General features: G+C 37.4%; 1 protein-coding gene and 1 pseudogene across 1 annotated transcript in view; one reads left to right on the forward strand and one right to left on the reverse strand.

The window, feature by feature from the left end:
* Positions 1–1,261: 1,261 nt before the first annotated feature.
* The window catches only part of NUF2 (NUF2, NDC80 kinetochore complex component), a 47,478-nt gene continuing 31,354 nt past the window's right edge, over positions 1,262–17,385 (forward strand). The window contains exons 1-7 of the mRNA XM_006873431.1: positions 1,262–1,388; positions 3,618–3,692; positions 5,211–5,287; positions 6,159–6,220; positions 12,829–12,926; positions 14,829–14,902; positions 16,836–16,932. Of these exons, the coding sequence (XP_006873493.1) occupies positions 1,266–1,388; positions 3,618–3,692; positions 5,211–5,287; positions 6,159–6,220; positions 12,829–12,926; positions 14,829–14,902; positions 16,836–16,932 (606 nt within the window). The 5' untranslated portion in view covers positions 1,262–1,265. The remainder of the gene's footprint in view (positions 1,389–3,617; positions 3,693–5,210; positions 5,288–6,158; positions 6,221–12,828; positions 12,927–14,828; positions 14,903–16,835; positions 16,933–17,385) is intronic.
* Positions 9,230–10,967, reverse strand: LOC102816300 (annotated as a pseudogene).

Here is a 17,385-nt window from a genome sequence, read left to right on the forward strand (position 1 = left end):
TAAATCTTTACGGGAGCAGAAAGCCTCATCTTTCTTCCACGGAACGGCTGGTAATTTCGAACTGCAGACCTTGAGGTTAGCCTCCCGATTTGTAACCACTACGTTACCAGAGCTACTTTGTTGTTGTTGTTATGTGCCATGGAATCAGTTCCAGCTCATAGCGACCTTGTACAGGGTTTTCAAGGCTGTAAATCTTTACGGGAGCATAAAGCCTCATTTTTTCCCATGGAACTGCTGGTAGTTTTGAACTGCTGACTGTGAGTGAGATTAGCAGCCCAATTCGTAACCACTACGCTACCAGAGCGCCTTATTCCTTCTACCTTATTAATCTTCTTACTGTATATTGCATAGGATGTCATATCAAAGTACACTTTTAAGTATCTACCCTCTATATATTGTTCTGGAGTCCTAGTGTGGTGCTGTGGGTTAACACTCCTGATTGCAAAGCCATTTGAACTGCAAGGTCAGTGGTTCAAGCTCACCAGCTGCTCCTTGGAAAACCCTATACAGGGTCACTATGTGTGGGAACTGACTCGACAGCACTTAACAACAACAACAACATACATTGTTTAAGGAGCTCTGATAGTGTACTGGTTATGAGTTGGGCTGCTAACCTCAAGGTCAGCTGTTCGAACCCATCAGCTGTTTCGCAGGAGAAAGATGAGGCTTTCTGCTCCCATAAAGATTCAAAGCCTCGGAAACCCTATTCAGGGTCGCTGTGAGTCAGAACTGACTCCATGGCACACAATCACCACCATATATTGTTTATATGCAGCTTCTGCTTATGGTATTGCATATAATCCTTGTTTTGAGGCTTAATTTTCAAGATTTTGTTAAACTTTCTGCTCCCTGAGGTTTGAAAAATTAAAACAAAACAAATACTACATTGTTTCTCATCTATTTAGTCAAAATCATTTTCTCCTATGAAGAGAACAGCATTAAGAAAATTAAGAGAAAAAGATTGTATCATTTTATAAAATTCATTTGAGTAATAGTTATATATAAGGGGACTTCAAAAATTTCATGAAAAAATGCAATGAGCAGATATGGAATTATTCTACAAACTTTCTGAAGCCCCCTTGTATATAATGTATGTTTATTTTACTAGAATGTTTAAATGTAATTAAAACTACCATGAAGAGGTCAATCTTGGCTTGCGAATTTTCTTCTCATGTTTATCATTTTCCAGGTAATGAGACCTGCTGGTTGTAACTGATTTCTAATCCCTGTGTCTTCTTCCTTCAGACAGGCAGAAGTCACACAAGATGGAAGTTTTGTCTTTCCCCAGATATAATGTAGCTGAGATTTTGGTTCATATTCGGAATAAGATCTTAATAGGAGCCGATGGTAAAAACCTCTCCAAGAATGATCTTTACCCAAATCCAAAGGTAAAGTGTTATTGTGTTTTCATGTGATATAATGGTATTTAAAATTAAGAAAGGTGTGCGACAAGGTTGTATTTTTTCACCATACTTATTCAACCTGTATGCTGAGCAAATAATCTGAGAAGCTGAGTTCTATGACGAAAAACGTGGCATCAGGCTTGGAGGAAGACTCATTAACAACCTGCAATATGCAGTTGATAACAACCTTGCTTGCTGAAAGTGAAGAGGACTTAAAACATCTTTACTGATGAAGATCCAAGAACACAGCCTTCGGTATAGATTACATCTCAATGCAAAGAAAACAAAAATCCTCAGCACTGAACCAATAAACAACATGCTTATCAATGGAGAAAAAATTGAAGTTGTCAAGGACTTCATTCTTCTTGTATCAACTATCAACACTCATGGAAGCAGTAGTCAAGAAATCAAACGATGTATTGCTTTAGGCAAATCTGCTGCACAAGACCATTTTGAAATGTTGAAGAGCAAAGATGTCGGCTTGAAGACTAAAGTGCACCTGACCCAAACCATGATATTTCCAATAACCTCATATGTCTGTGAAAGCTGGAAAATAAATAAGGAAGACCCTAGAAAAATTGATGCTTTTGAGTTATGGTGTTGTAGGAGAATACTGAAAGTGCCATGGGCTGCCAAAAGAACCAATAGATCTGTTTTGGAAAAAGGAGTGCTCCTTGGAAGCCAAGATGGCCATCCTTCGTCTCTCATACTTCGGACATATGGTCAGGAGGAACCAGTTGCTGGAGAAGGATATCATGTTTGGTAAGGTAGAGGGTCAGAGAAAAGGAGGAAGACTCCCAGTAAGATGGACTGGCCAAATGGCAGCATCGATGGACTCATGCATGGCAACAGTAGTGAGGTTGGCCCATGATCGGACAGTGTTTCTTTCTCTGTGCATAAGGTTGCTATGAGTCGGTAATGACTCAGTGGCACCTAACAATAGCAATGGTATTTGAGAACCAAGTTAGTAAGCTACTAGATCTATTGAGTGGGAAAAAAAAACCAGAAATGTACCCTACTCTTTGGCATAAGCAAATCATTTTAACCCAGAGCAAATCTCTTAACTAATGAAATTTTAAAATGACATTAAGTTTATAAATGGGCCTACTTCTGCATTCCCATTAGGAATTAAATTAAATTAAATTAAATATGGCTGTTTTCTTCCAACCAGAGAATCTAAACCATAGACTTATTAAAGTATATTAAATTTATTATTATTATCATTAGAACGGTGATCTGAAGGTATCATTTTTTGGTAAGGCTAGAAGGTTTCTAACCACAAAAGGTGCTTAGAAATAGTTGTCTTTGGACACTTACAGATTAATGTTCTTGTATTTTGCCCTGGGGTAAATTGACTTGTTTTGACGGGTATGGTTCTTTTTATTTTTAGTTATTAAATGCAAAAATGCACTACTTATATGTCATAGAAAATCCCAAAGCCTTCCTCTAGCTCTCGTGTTGATGCTGAAGTTATAACATAATAAAACCTGATGTAAGGATGTAGAATTCATTGTTTGGGTCACATTGCCCTTTAATTATTTAAAATGGAATAAGTAATAATAATAAATGATAGTCCTTTAAACTGAATGCATTTATGAAAAAAGTATCAACATAATTTTTCTTTTTTTTAAACTTTGCTTCTCACCTAATAAGCTTGTATGTGGACTAGCACAGGTTCACTGGCCAGCACTTCAGAATCCACGATTTAAAAGATAAAATTTTCAAAATCTCAGACTTGTACTAAATTAATTAATGCTACTTACAAAGAAACCTTAGCATCTAAATGTTTATTTAAACTGTAACTAATGTAAGGCATCAAATTAGGTTTCCTGTGGTTGTCTTTTTTGAAAATAATGTGCTGTTATTTCTGCCACATGCCTGACAGCTTGTTCTGAAAGAGTAGCCATTGCTTTCTCTACTTCCTAAGGTAGGATGGGTTGCTTAGATTAGATTTGTACATACTTGCTCTCCTTCCTTATATAAGCTTAAGACAGCTGATCTCATTGTTTACTTAATACATGTAAGCAAACTGGTAAGTATCTTAAAGATGTTATAAGATTAGGAAAAACTAAGAATGATTTTAAAGGAAATAGTGTGATTTAGTCACCCTTTTCTTTTTTCCATTCTTTGACTATAGTTTTAAATGGTAAGGATAATAGTGTTAGGACTGTCAAGTTATGCATCAAGTTATTAACAGTTGTTTTTCTCTTGTAGCCTGAAGTCTTGCACATGATCTACATGAGAGCCTTACAAATAGTGTATGGAATTCGACTGGAACATTTCTACATGGTGGGTTTCAAAGGAGGCCAAAGTCTAATCTTTTGCTGCATTTCTCCTACTTACAATGCATATCTAGTTTTCAGGATAGGGAATACTTGACTTCATTTTTAACAAATTTAAGGCGTACTAAATTAATTAATGCTACTTACAAAGAAACCTTAGGCTGTTTAGTGGTTACTCTTTTTAATACCCTTAAATTTATATTTAAGATAAAAGTTATTGTAAAAGACCTACATGACACTTACAAATTATTTTTGTTGCTGCTTACAAGTATTGATGCTGTACAAATTATTCATAGATTTACAGGTTTGTCTTCAGAAACTATAATAAGCAATGCAAAGTCTTTACAGATGTTGCTCTGTTCTCAGTAAGTGCTCACAAATTAGATAGGCAGTAAGATTGAATGTAGTTGAAATGAAGCAACTGAGCTTTTAGCAAATTCAGCATTTCTAGTAGGAAAGATAATTTTTCTTAATCTTTTTGTTACTGTTAAATCATCAAATACTTATCTGAAGATGCACTAATTTTGTAATGTCTTTGGAATCTAAGCAGTATGAGTGTATACTATTTAAAATCTTATTAACTATAAGACCTTGGTTAAGGCATGGTTTCTTCTTTGTCTATGAAATAGGGATAGCACTTTCTCCTAGGGCAGTTGTAAAAATTAGAAAACATTTAACTTAGTATCTGATATTTAGTAAACCCTTTCCATTACTTCTTCATTTTTTCATTCACTTTCAAAGTCTTTACCCACTATTGTTGTTTGTTGTTAAGTGCTGTTGAGTCAGTTCCAAATCATAGTGACCCTGTATAGGGTTTCTAAGATGCAGCTGGTGGGTTTGAATCACTGGTGCAGTATTAAGCACTTGGTTACTAACGGAAATGTCTGTGGTTTGAATGTACCAGCAGTTCCGCAGATGTGTGGCAATCTGTATCCCTAAAGATGACAGCCTTGGGAAAGAAGTAGGCAGAATGCTATTACGTTGCGGAGAGTGCTGTCCGTGTCATAAAACAAAATGTGTATGAATTGTTGAATGGAAAACCAATTTGCTCTGTAACGTTTTATCCAAATCACAATTTTATAAAACAAAACAAAGAATTATAGCTATGGAAACCCCATGGGGCAGTTCTATTCTATCATATAGATAGCTAGGAGTCAGGATCACCTTTACAGTAACACACTTCTTTTTCATCTGGTGAGCCTAACATTATTAATCTGGAGTCCTGGTGTGCTATAGGGTAAACACTGGACTGCTAACTGCAAGGTCAGTGGTTCAAACCCACTAGCCACTCGTTAGAAACCCTGTACAGGGTCACTACGAGTGAGAACTGACTCTAGGCACTTAACAATAAGCATTATTAATATTAATGACAACTCGTAATTTTGTGCTATGAGCTTTATTTTTAATTTAATGGTAATAAATTCTATATTTTGTTGTTAATGCATGATTAAGTTTTCTTGAGGGCGATTTTTCTTTTTTCCTGTAATCAGCGGGTAAATTGTATTTTTTTATTTATGTCATTTAGATGCCAGTGAACTCGGAAGTCACGTATCCACATATAATGGAAGGTTTCTTGCCCGTCAGCAATTTATTTATCCATCTGTGAGTAAAGAGTGTTTTATGTACTTAGTCTACATGAACTGAACATTTCCACTGAATTAAGCTTTCTTAGTTGGTTTACACTCCACTCGACTAGTAAACAAGTTGAAGTTTGAAGCCAGCAGTCCTGGAAGAAAAGGTTGGCTGAGGTACTACTCCTAAGATTACAGCCACGAAAGCTATATGGAACAGTTTTATTCTGTAAAACGTGAGTCAGAATCAACCCAGAGACAACAACAACAAGCTTTTTTAATTATGTGATTTTTTTTTTCTATTTTCATAGAGGGAATTTCGACCACATCCCTCTTAACTTCATCTTGCTCATATTTTTAGAATTGTAAGCTTTCCTGAAATGTAGCTAACTTCTTCAACCTGTGGCAGTTTTCTCAGGATGCTTTTAATTGAAATTCTAAGGTATTTTCATCTACAATTATTTGCTGCTACCTCTTGGAAGGTTTTGAGTTTTTAAAGAGATTTAGTGTTTCTAAGAGTATGTTTATTAGAATCTATAACTGTACCTTGGAATTTCAGTGCTCTAGTAAGGAGCTCTGGTAGCATAGAGGTTACGAATCGGACTGTGAACCTTAAGGTCAGCAGTTTGAAACTACCAGCCGCCACTCCGCGGGAAAAAAAGTGAGGCTTTCTACCCCTGTAAACGTTTACAGCCTCGGAAACCCTGTACAGGGTTGGAACTGACTCGACGGCGCTTAACAACAACAACAACAACAACAACAACAGACTTATATATTATAATATAATTCTTACTTGGTCCTTTGACATTGAAAAGTATACCTGCAGATCTCTTTTTGAAAATGAGATGCTTATATCTTTGATTTAATATTTAAAATGCACTTTTCAATATTCTTTCTCCAAGGGACTCTTTTCTGCCCATCTGTCGGGTGAATGACTTTGAGATTGCCGATATTCTATATCCAAGTAAGTTAGAATTTTTAAAAAATTTATTGTCTGACTTCAATCTAATGTTTCATCTGTCCACTGATGAGTATTTAAAAAACTTAAGGGAAACTAACTTGCCAGAATTCATATTTATATCACTTATTTTCTTTAAGTGATTCTGTCTAAAACTGAGAAACCTCTTGTAAAGGGAATTATCAATAATACTGCTTAACATATAAATAGCTTGGCATTTTAATTTTTTAACATTTAAAGTAGAACATTTCTTCTTAGAGTATACCTGTTGTGATTTGGTGGTATCTTGCCATTTCGGTTTGGTCACATGGTATGGCTGTAAGCAAAAGATTTTTCCCAGGGCTACCTGGCTTTGAGAGGAGCACTGTGGCTCTATAGGGTAAGCACTGGACTGAGAACCACAGCTATACCTGTGGCAGAAAGATGAAGCTTTCTGCTCAAGCAAAGATTTTCAGTCTCAGAAACTCTATATGGTGGCATTATGAGTGAGATCTCACTCAATAGTACTTAACAACCACCACCTAGGTTTGGATCTCAGTACTGCCAATAGCTAGCTGTATGAATAGCAAGTTACTTAGCATCTCTGATTCTTAATACCTACCTACCCAGACTGATGTGTGCGTAACGGATTTAAGACTGTGCCTGGAATATAAAAATGCTCAGTAGGGGCAGTGGGGTAGAGCTTGAGACACAAGTCGTTCCTAGGACTTAAGTACAGCATTTTTATTTTTTAATATTTTACAATTACTTTCTAAGAGGTTTTGCTCATTTAATTGACTTTCAGGTAATATGTCACATTTTTAAGTATGAACATTTTATACCCTAAAATTGGGAATTTTTTCATTTGTCCATTGACTAGTTGATGGACATTTGACTTGTTTCCAGTTTTGGGTTATTATGAACAACGTTGCTGTGAATCTGAGTGTATAAGGCTTGTGTGGACATATGATTTTATTTCTTTTCAGTAAGTATCTACGAATAAAATTAACTGGTTCATCTGGAAAGAATATGCTTAGCTTTAAAGAACTGCTAAGTTTTTCTAACATGGCCTATCACATTTTGCCTTAGTACCAGCAATGTGTAAGAGTTTCAGTTCTTCCATGGATTGGTAGCTTCTCATTTTTAGCTCTTCTACAGGGTGTGTGATGGTGTTTCCTGATTTTAATTTACATTTTCCTGATGACTAATGATTATCAGCATATTTTCATATGTTTGTTTGCTGTCTATCTTCTTTGGTGAAATATCTGTTAAAATGGTTTGCCTGTTTTGTTTTGTAATTAAATTGTACATCTTATTAGTGAGTTGTAAAACCTCCTCAGATATTTTGGTAGTAATTTATCAGATACGTGTATTTCCTCCTAGCTTGGCACTGCCTTTTCAATTTCAAAGCAGTGTCTATGAAGAGCAAATTTATTTTTTAATTTTAAAGAGTCTAATTGCTCAAATTTTTCTTTTATAGAGCTCATAAAACATTTGTGTGTGTGTGTGTCATATTAAGAAATCTTGCTTTAAAACAATCCAAGATCACTAAAATTTACTTTTATATTTTGTTTTAAATCATTATAGTTCTAGCCTGTATTGATTAATGTTTGAATTTTTATATATGATATAAAGGGGTATGGTGTGGCACTGTGGGTTAATGCACCAAACTGCAAAGCCCTTTGAACTGCAAGGTTGGCGGTTCAAACTCACCAGCTGCTCCTTGGAAACCCTATATGGGGTCGCTATGGGTTGGAACCAACTCAACAGCACTTAACAACAACAACAACATAAAGGAAAGGTCAAGGATATGTGTGTGTGACTCCAGCTCTACTTGTTGAAAACTGCTTCTGTCCTCACCCCTCTTTTGTGTTTGTGTGCACTTTTAGGCTTTTCTTCTGCTCCTTTGATCTCAATTTATGTCACCTACCCGACCTTGATTACTTTAGCTTTATACTAAGTTATAAAATCAGATAGTATAAAATCTCTGCCTTTATTCATCTTTTTAAAAATTGCTTTGGCTATTCTAGGTCCTTTATATTTTCATATAAATTTTAGAATTAGCTTGTTCTGCTTTTAAAAAATTAAGCCTACTAGGATTTTAAGATTATACTGTATGTTTAGCTCTTTTGAGGCGTAATTGGCAATTCAAATTATATTAGCTCTCCTGAGTTGATTGCAACTTGTAGCAACCCTATAGAGCAGGAGTAGAATTGCTCCTTAGGGATTCCAAGACTAAATATTTATAGGAGTAGACTGCTAGCTTTGAACTGCCAGCTTGCCAGCTTTGCAGTTAGCAGCCCAATGTTTAATTCCTGTACCACCAAAACTCCTTTCAACTAGTTGTTGTTGTTGTTAAGTGCTGTCGAGTTGGTTCCTACCCATAATGACCATGTGTAGGGTTTCTGAGAAGCAGCTGGGGAGCTTGAACCTCCGACCTTGCAGCTAAAGTCTACTTTGCAGTCCAGCCCGTTAACCCACAGCACCACACCAGATCTCCAATTATTTAAGTGGTCTTTAATTTCTCACAGCAATATTTTAAAAGCTTTAGGTACAGGTCTGGTGTGCCTTTCATTAACTTATCCCCAAGTACTTCAAATTTTTTGATCAGATTGTGATTTTTTTTTAAGTTTTGGATTAGTTTTTGCTAGTTTATAGTTAGTTGCTGTTGAGTTGTTAGTGTTCGTGGTAGAACCGTGCCTAGTGTTTTCAAGGTTATGACCTTTTGGGAGCAGGTTAACTTGTTTTCCAAAGTGCGAGGGGGTAGGTCTGAGCCATTGAGCTTTTGGCTAGTAGTACAGTACCAGAAATGTTCACACCACCCAGGACTTTGTTAGTTTAGAGGAATGAAATGAACTTTTCTATATTGACATTGTATCCTGTGACCTTGCTAAATTCATTTATTTCTAGTGGGTGTTTTGTAGATTCCTTGGGATTTTCTACACTAGCGATCATTTGAGAACCAAGATAGTTTTCCTTTTCCAGTATAGATGTTTGTTATTCCTTTCCCTTACCTTTTTTTTTTATTCACCAAATTCAGTCATGATTAATTGATAGGAATTTCAATTCAGTGATTTCAGAGTTGGGGGTGCTGCTTCCCCTTCTGTCACTGTAGGTGTCCCTGGGAAAGAGTCGACAACTTTTCTGGAGGTAATGTGGGAGTTTCCCTACGGAGGCCAGCAAGAGGCCAAAGTAGGGCGGGGAAGGTTTGATACGTCTGGACAGGAACTCACGGTGGTACTGAACACTAACAAAAAAAAGGATGATCTTCCAACTCCACAGTTTCCATTCTCTCGCCTTCAACATCTTGGCCAACAGACTTTAAGCCTTATTCTTCAGATGTTTTTTCAAGACGGGATTTACCTCAAATCTGTGGTGGTGCCCCTACTCCAGGAATTCCAGATCACCGTAGAGTTTTCTCATGACAGATTTGTTGGTCTGGAACAGGGTTCTCCCCTTGCCCAACCTCATGGTCCCACCCATCTGCCCGGGATTGTGTTCTGGCATGCCTGTGACCACAGGGTGACTTGTTTTGGGGTCAAACTGTGTAAATTTGGCATCTTGCCATCCCAGCACATTTCTGGAAAATTCAACCACTGCCAGCTGCATCCCTAAGCACACACCCAAAAAAAGCTTTCTCTGTTTTCGAGTCCAGCTGATTGCTTGGATTTTCCCTTCCATTCCTCGAACACCAAACCCTCCTGGAACCAGCACTCCATGGGCACTGCAGAGCTTCTGCCAGGCTTCATGGTACCGAACAGGCTCTTCCTGCAAGGTGCTGGCCTCCAGGTCTGTAGAATCTGTGTCCCTGATTTCCAGTTTGTGGTTGATGATGACCAGAGCAGAGTGCTCCAGAGCTTTAATGACAGAGGCAGATGAGTCAGTGAACTTGGTGTATTTGTCTTACAAGGACAATGGAGCATGTCTCCAGCAAGCGACCATATCTGTCACCCATCTCTTTCCACTTCATCAGCATTTTTGGTGGCTGCCTCTCAATCTACAACCCCTTGTTCTTCTAACAGCAAAGGGACTCAGTAGATGGAAGAGACATCATAGACAGATGACTTGTTCAGGTTCAACATGGCAGAGCATGGATATTTTCTCTTTCACTGATGTGTCAAGAGGATTTGAGCACCTACACACAACCAGATCTGGGGAAAGCCCAAGCCCTCTAAGTTCCCGAACACTGGTCTGAGTTGGTTTCGTCTTCTGTTCCCCTCTTGAACTTGGCTGGGGGACAAAAGTTCTCTCTTTTGACTTTGAATTGGAATTGACAAACAGCCTTAATAAAGGGCATGCTTTCTATATCTCCCACTGTTCCACCAAGCTTGATAACAGACAATTGGGATTCCAGGCCATCTTCATCCACAGGTATTAACACCTGTCTCATTACCCACTCCTGGATTGCATCCGTGATGTGAGGGACCACTTGGACAGTTTTCCCCAAGTAATCTCTTTTGCGCTCCCTGTTAATGACATGCTGGTAGATCTTTCCAATGGTCAGATTATAGTCCTTGGTAAGGCGGATATCCAGGAAGCGCTCATAGAGACCCAAGTCAAGGTCTACTTCCCCACCATGATCCAACACAGACACTTCCCCATGCTCATAAGGAGAGAATGTTCCTGCATCAATGTTAATGTAAGGGTCAATCTTAATTGAAGTTACGTGTAAACCACATGACTTCAGTATTGTGCCCACACTGGTGGTAAGGATTCCCTTTCCAATGCCTGATATAACACCGCCAGTAATGAGAATATACTTCATTTTAATTTCTGACCTGACACCAGCTTCAAATCAGCTAAAGAACTAAGTTGGCAATGCATGTGGCGAGCCCCCCGCAGCCAGTGACTCCTTTACCTTTTGCACTGACGAAGTTTTTTAGAACAATGTTGAGTTGAAAGGGTTAGAGCAAACATTTTTACCTTGTTACCAATCTTAGAGGGAAAGTATTTTGTCCTTTATCATTAAGAGTACAATATACTGGTTAATGCGCAGGACTGCACAGTTGGTTTGAACCACAAGGTTAATGGTTCAAGCTCACCAGCTGCTCATTGGAAACCCTATACAGAGTCGCTATGGGTGGGAACTGACTTGACGGCACTTAACAGCAACATACTTTAAATTTACCCACTTAGACTTTTTTTGTTTTTTATTGTTTTCCCTTTCCCGGTATTATAAACACTTTGACATATTATTATTAGATTTGCTTCAAACAACCATTTTGAAAAATCTTTTGTTAAATGATGTAAATAGCTTTATTTTTATTTACAGTCCTTTGTGTAGATTCCAAATCCTAACTGGTATCCTTTTTTTAATCACTGCAGAATTTTATTTAAATTTCCAACCACACTATGGAGGTACATACACCATAGAGTAGTCAATCATTTGAGATTGAACGGGTAGCATTTACCCAAGGACAAAGTTCAGAAGAATTGAGAAAGAAAGAGGAAGGGAAACAAGAATCACAAGGAGGAGTAGGATATGTGATGTTATATTAAGGGTACTGGCAGTCACTGAGATGAAACCCAAGTGTGTGATTTGTTGTATGTGAAACTGATGATCTGCTCTGTAAATCTTCACTCAATTTGTAATCAAAAGTTATTTCACCCAAATTTTTGAGAAAGGAGTCCTGAAAGTATACTGGGGTTATAAGTTGGCCTGGTAACCTCAAGCTTAGCAATTTGAATGTACCATCCATTCTGCCGGAGAAAGATGAGACTTTCTGCTCCCACTGAGATTTACAGCCTCTGAAACCCTCTACAGGGTCACTGTATGAGATGGAACCAACATGACAGCATAAAAGCGCCAACTCCCACAAATTTCTCAGAGGTGTATTTGTTGAATATAGAGTTCTGTTGGGGCCTCATTGCTTTAAAGATATTGCTCCATTGTCTTCTGACTTAATATTATTTCTGATGGGAAGTCTACTATTGTTCTTATCTTTGTTCCCTTCCTTTTTATTAGCTGTCAGACAGTGTAAATTTTGCTTTGTTGGTTGGCTGGTGTTTTTTGTATTTCTTTGACTATATCCTGACCTGGGTAGTTTCCTCAGACATTCTTGCATTGATTAGTACTGAACTGGAAACTTACAGAGACCCCTCTACATATCTCCTGAGCTCTTTCTCTACAGTTCTCTCCTCTCTAGTACTGAATTTTGTAAATGCTAGCTGCTCTGCTCTCTTTCTAGGCTTGTTCTTCTTGACACCACAATAATGCCAAGCTCTGTGTCCAGCTTCCTGTGGTACAGCTTTACTAGTACTCTCCAGCAGTGAGTGCTTGCAGTTGTAGGGCTCACCTCATTTGTGGCCTTTCTCTCTTGTCTCCAGCCTGTGGTTTTATATAGCTCATCTAGTTTTCTAGTTGTTTAAGGCACGAAGGTAAGTGTGATCCTTGGTATGCCCTCATTGCCAGAGTAGAAGTCTGAGTTTGCCTTTGTTATTCTTTTTTAGTTACTGAATGCCAAAGTAATACTGACACTTAAGTTAAAACAGATTTTCTGCATGCTGGTTAATTCTAGCATACACACAGTTTTAGTCTATGTACTATGAGCAGACCATATGATGAGAAGAGGATGAATTTTCCTTTTTATATCACGTTTTAAACGGTTTAAGTGTCTTCTTGCCTTCTGTTTTAGAAGCAAAACGGACAAATCGTTTTTTAAGTGGCATTATCAACTTTATCCACTTCAGAGAAGCCTGTCGTGAGACATACATGGAGCTCCTTTGGCAATATGTAAGATTTAAATATAATATGTAAGGTTCACATACCAGATCAGTAATGTTATTTATGAACTATCAATATGTTTTGAAAATTTTGTTATGGTTATTAAATTGTATGTATGGGTTTTAGAATCAATTTTATATTTATATGAAGTTGCAGATTTTAGTTGATGGGAAGCATAGTTCAGAATGAGATTTTCTTTGCAATATGGTAACATTGGGCAGAAGCTGGGGTTTTTTGTTTATTTTAATTTTGTAACTGTGTTTCCATTTCCTATGTTAGAAAATCTAAGGGATGACAATATTGAGAGCATCCACATGATTTAAAAATAAAACTTATCATGCACATTGTAGTGTTCTACATTTGTTTAAAATTAGATATTTAAAGTTTATATTTGCCTTTTAAGGAGCTCTGGTAGCATAGTAGTTATGAGTTGGGCTGCTAACCTGAAGGTCAGCAGTTCAAAACTACCTGCTTTTCCTTTGGAGAAAGATGAGATTTCTGCACCCTTAAAGATTTACAGCCTTGGAAATCCTATTCAGAGTCACTATGAGACGGAACGGACTCCATGGCACATAGCCACCACCATTTGCCTTGCAGATAATAGCCTAGTAGGACTGTTTGGTGTTTTTATTTGCATGCCAAAAATGACATAAAATTCAGTGTAAGGCATCATTTTAGCAGATAAAAAACCTCATTTTCCAGCATTCGGTCATATAGTTAATTTAGAAAGAATACGAGTCATCTGTCTGATTTGTCCCCTTTATCCTCAGCTTCCTGTCAGACTTTAGAAAAGGACCAGAGTAGCACAATCTTGTTAGGTATTAACTCCAGCTCTACTGAGCCACATAGGTAAAAACTTCATTGCACAAATCATACTTACCTTATGTCTCATAAACATTACACATTCTCCAAAGCTCACTCACACATTTGTCAGCACACACAAGCACACTATTTTGCTTGACTAATTTCTCCTCTTTTTTTTTTTTTCAATAGGTAATTTCAGACAGACTATATAAAAACCTACAGTCATGAAGTCAATTCCAATTCATAACAGATAGGACAGAGTAGAACTGCCCCCATAGGGTTTCCAATACTGTAAATCTTTATAGAAACAGATTGTCACATCTTTCTCCCACAGAACAGCTGGTGAGTTTGAACCATTAACCTTTCAGGTAGCAGCCCAATGCTTGATCCATTGCACCACCCAGGAGCAATGATTTTTTTAAAGACAGCTCAAGTAGCTCACACAACCTCCAGAAATTCCTTCTCAACCTTAGCACAAGTCAGTTTGGTTTCACTGTTCTTTGTTCTCCTTATGTTCAGTACTATAACAAATTACTTTGTAGTTTTATATTCATGTATCTGGTGGTGCAGTAGATTAAGCATTGGGCTGCTTACCACCAGGTCAGCAGTTCGAACCACTAGCCTCTCCACTGGAGAAAGATGAGGCACTTGGGTTCCCTAAAGATTATATATAGCCTTAGGAACTCTGGGAAACAGTTCTACTCCATCCTGTGTGGTCACTGTGGGCCAGAATTAACTCAATGACAGTGAGAGTTTTTTTCTGGTTTATTCATGTATTTGTCTCTTGAAGAAAACTTACAAGCCGTGACACTATAAGGGAGCTTCAAAAAGTTCGTGGAAAATGGAATTAACAGATATGGAATATGTCCATAAACTTTTGAAGTCTCCTTGTATAATCATCCTGAGAATTCTCAGCATCTTTTACATAACTGAGAAGACCTCAAAATTTGTGTTGAATGAGAAAATAATTCCTAATTTACCTGCCATGAATGTGCAACTGTTTCTTAGATTTCTGATTGGTTATATTTATAGAGGGAATAAGCATTTTGTAATCTCTTCTTTCTACTGAGAAATATTAACATGAGATTATTCAAATTGCTTTAATAGAAATCCTCTGTGGACAAAATGCAACAGTTAAATACGGCACACCAGGAGGCATTAATGAAATTGGAGAAACTTGAGTAAGTGGGAAATTTATTTTTTTTTAAATGCAATTTCAAAATGCAAAAGAAATATACTTCTTCAACTCTATAGTCCATTTTCAGCTTTTAATATCTTCCTTACTGCATAGAAACCTTCCTTGTTTAAGGTTTGTCTTTTCTAAAGAAAAACTAGTTTTTCTTCTTTCTATCTTTTATTATGTAATATCTATCCTTTCAGTTTTTTTTACTGTTACTGTATCTTCCTGCCACACAGTACTCTCCTAAATTCTATCAGGGAATATTTGTCTTAATATAGGTGAGCAGTACTCTTTAAATTCTTGTCTTTCCTTCAAATCAGTTAATTCTGGGTAAAATTAATATATACAGTATTTGGGGTTTTGTGTGATTCATAGATCATATAGGAAAAAGAATTACACAAGAGCTATTATTTCTTGTCCTTATACATACTGATTTTGAGTGGAAGTAGTTTTTGTTTTTGTTTTTTTTCTTTTTAATCCCAACTATCATCACCACCATTATGTAGACGTCTTTGAGTTTTCTGCTTTGTTGTTGTTAGGTGCCATTGAGTAGGTTCCGACTCATAGCATCCTTATGCACAGCAGAATGAAACACTGCCCGATCCTGGGCCAACCTGACTATTGTTGCCATGCTTGAGCCCATTGATGCTGCCACTTTGCCAATCTATCTCACTGGGGGTCTTCCTCTTTTTCTCTGACCCTTCACCTTAACAAACACAACATCCTTCTCTAGCGACGGGTCCCTCCTGGCAATATGTCCGAACTATGAGAGAAGAAGTTTGGCCATCCTGGCCTCCAAGGAGTACTCTGACTGCACTTCTTCCAACACAGATCTGTTGATTATTTTGGCAGTCCATCTCAATTTCAATATTCTCCTCCAACACCATAACTCAAATGCGTCAATTCTTCTACGGTCTTCCTTATTCACTGTCCAGCTTTCACATGCATTATGAGGTTTTTGAAAATACCGTCGCTTGGGTCAGGCACACCTTGGTCTTCAAACTGACATCTTTGCTCTTCAGCGCCTTAAAAAGTTCTTGTGCAGCAGATTTGCCTAATGCAGTACGTCATTTGATTTCTTGACTGCTGCTTCCATGGGTATTGATAGTTGATCCAAGAAGAATGAAGTCCCTGACAGCTTCAATCTTTTCTGCTTTAGAGGAGAGCTTTTCTAATATGTCCTTGGCAATATTTAGAGGCAGACGTCAGCTAAAAAGACTGGGACAAAAGTGGGATATTAAAATTTGGCATGGTAAAAGATACTGTCAATCAAGCCAAAAGACAAGTGGCACACTAGGAGAAGTTGTTTACAACAGATGTAGCAAAGCATTAATAACTAATAACAAAGCCCATGTAAGATTTTTAATATACAAAAAGCTCTTAAAACTAATAGGATAAAAGATTATAGAAAAATGGGCAACAGTGATCAACAATTTGCACAAGAATAAATGCAAATGAATAATTTAAAATATGCAAAGGTGATCATACTCACCAGCAGTCAGGAAAATTAAAAAATAATAATTCTATACCATTTGTCATGTACCAATAAGTAAAAACTACCATTGAGAATATTCATATGGAAGAGACTCGACATGTTGAAATGCTGATAGGAGGAACTGGAAAAGCAGAAGAAATGGATGGGAGACAGAGCAAAGGTGGAGAAAGTAGCATTAAACAGGAGAAGGGATGCCGCTTTCATTTGATTAAGAGTAAAGTAGAGGGTGGGTGTGTATGGAGATCAGTCTTTAGATTTGGGGCTCTTCTCGTCTTTTATTTCTCTGTAACAGAGGCCAGGTTATCTGTCATGAAAGGATGCAAATCAGAAAGATGAAAGAAGATGGCTCCTTCACTTAAGTTATTTTAGGGCAGTCATTGAATTTTTTTCCTTCAAAGTTAAGGACTCACTAAATACCATTTTACTCTGGTGTGTTTAGTTCTGTTCCAGTTGAAGAGCAAGAAGAATTCAAGCAGCTTTCCGATGACATTCAGGAACTACAGCAATTGCTGAATCAGGAGTTTCGTCAAAAGACGGTAAGTAGGAGCCCTGGTATGGCGCTGTAGGATTAGCACTGGACCGGTATCCACAAGGTTGGCGGTTCAAACTCACCAGCTGCTTCTTAGAAAATCTATACAAGGTCATTATGAGTCAGAATTGACTCAATGGCACTTAACAACAATAACATATGTTGTTAGCATCTTAAATTTATTTAACAGAACAGTTTTTTAAATGTCTGTAGGCTTGGAGGGCCATGCAGTGAGGTAAAGAGCACATTGCTTTCAATTACTAAAGAAAGAAGATATATCGCCCTTTTGTGTCCTTTACAATAGCTACATGGTTTGGACAACAAGCTATGGACAACATTGAGAGCCAAAATATGATCTTGAATTTATCCCTCCTGAATTTAGAGATCATCTGAAGAACAGATTTGATTAATTAAACACTAAAGACTGAAGACCAGAAGAGTTATGGGATGACATCAAGAA

The sequence above is a fragment of the Chrysochloris asiatica genome, unplaced genomic scaffold (assembly GCF_000296735.1).
Source record: "Chrysochloris asiatica unplaced genomic scaffold, ChrAsi1.0 scaffold00241, whole genome shotgun sequence".
Taxonomy (NCBI): domain Eukaryota; kingdom Metazoa; phylum Chordata; class Mammalia; order Afrosoricida; family Chrysochloridae; genus Chrysochloris; species Chrysochloris asiatica.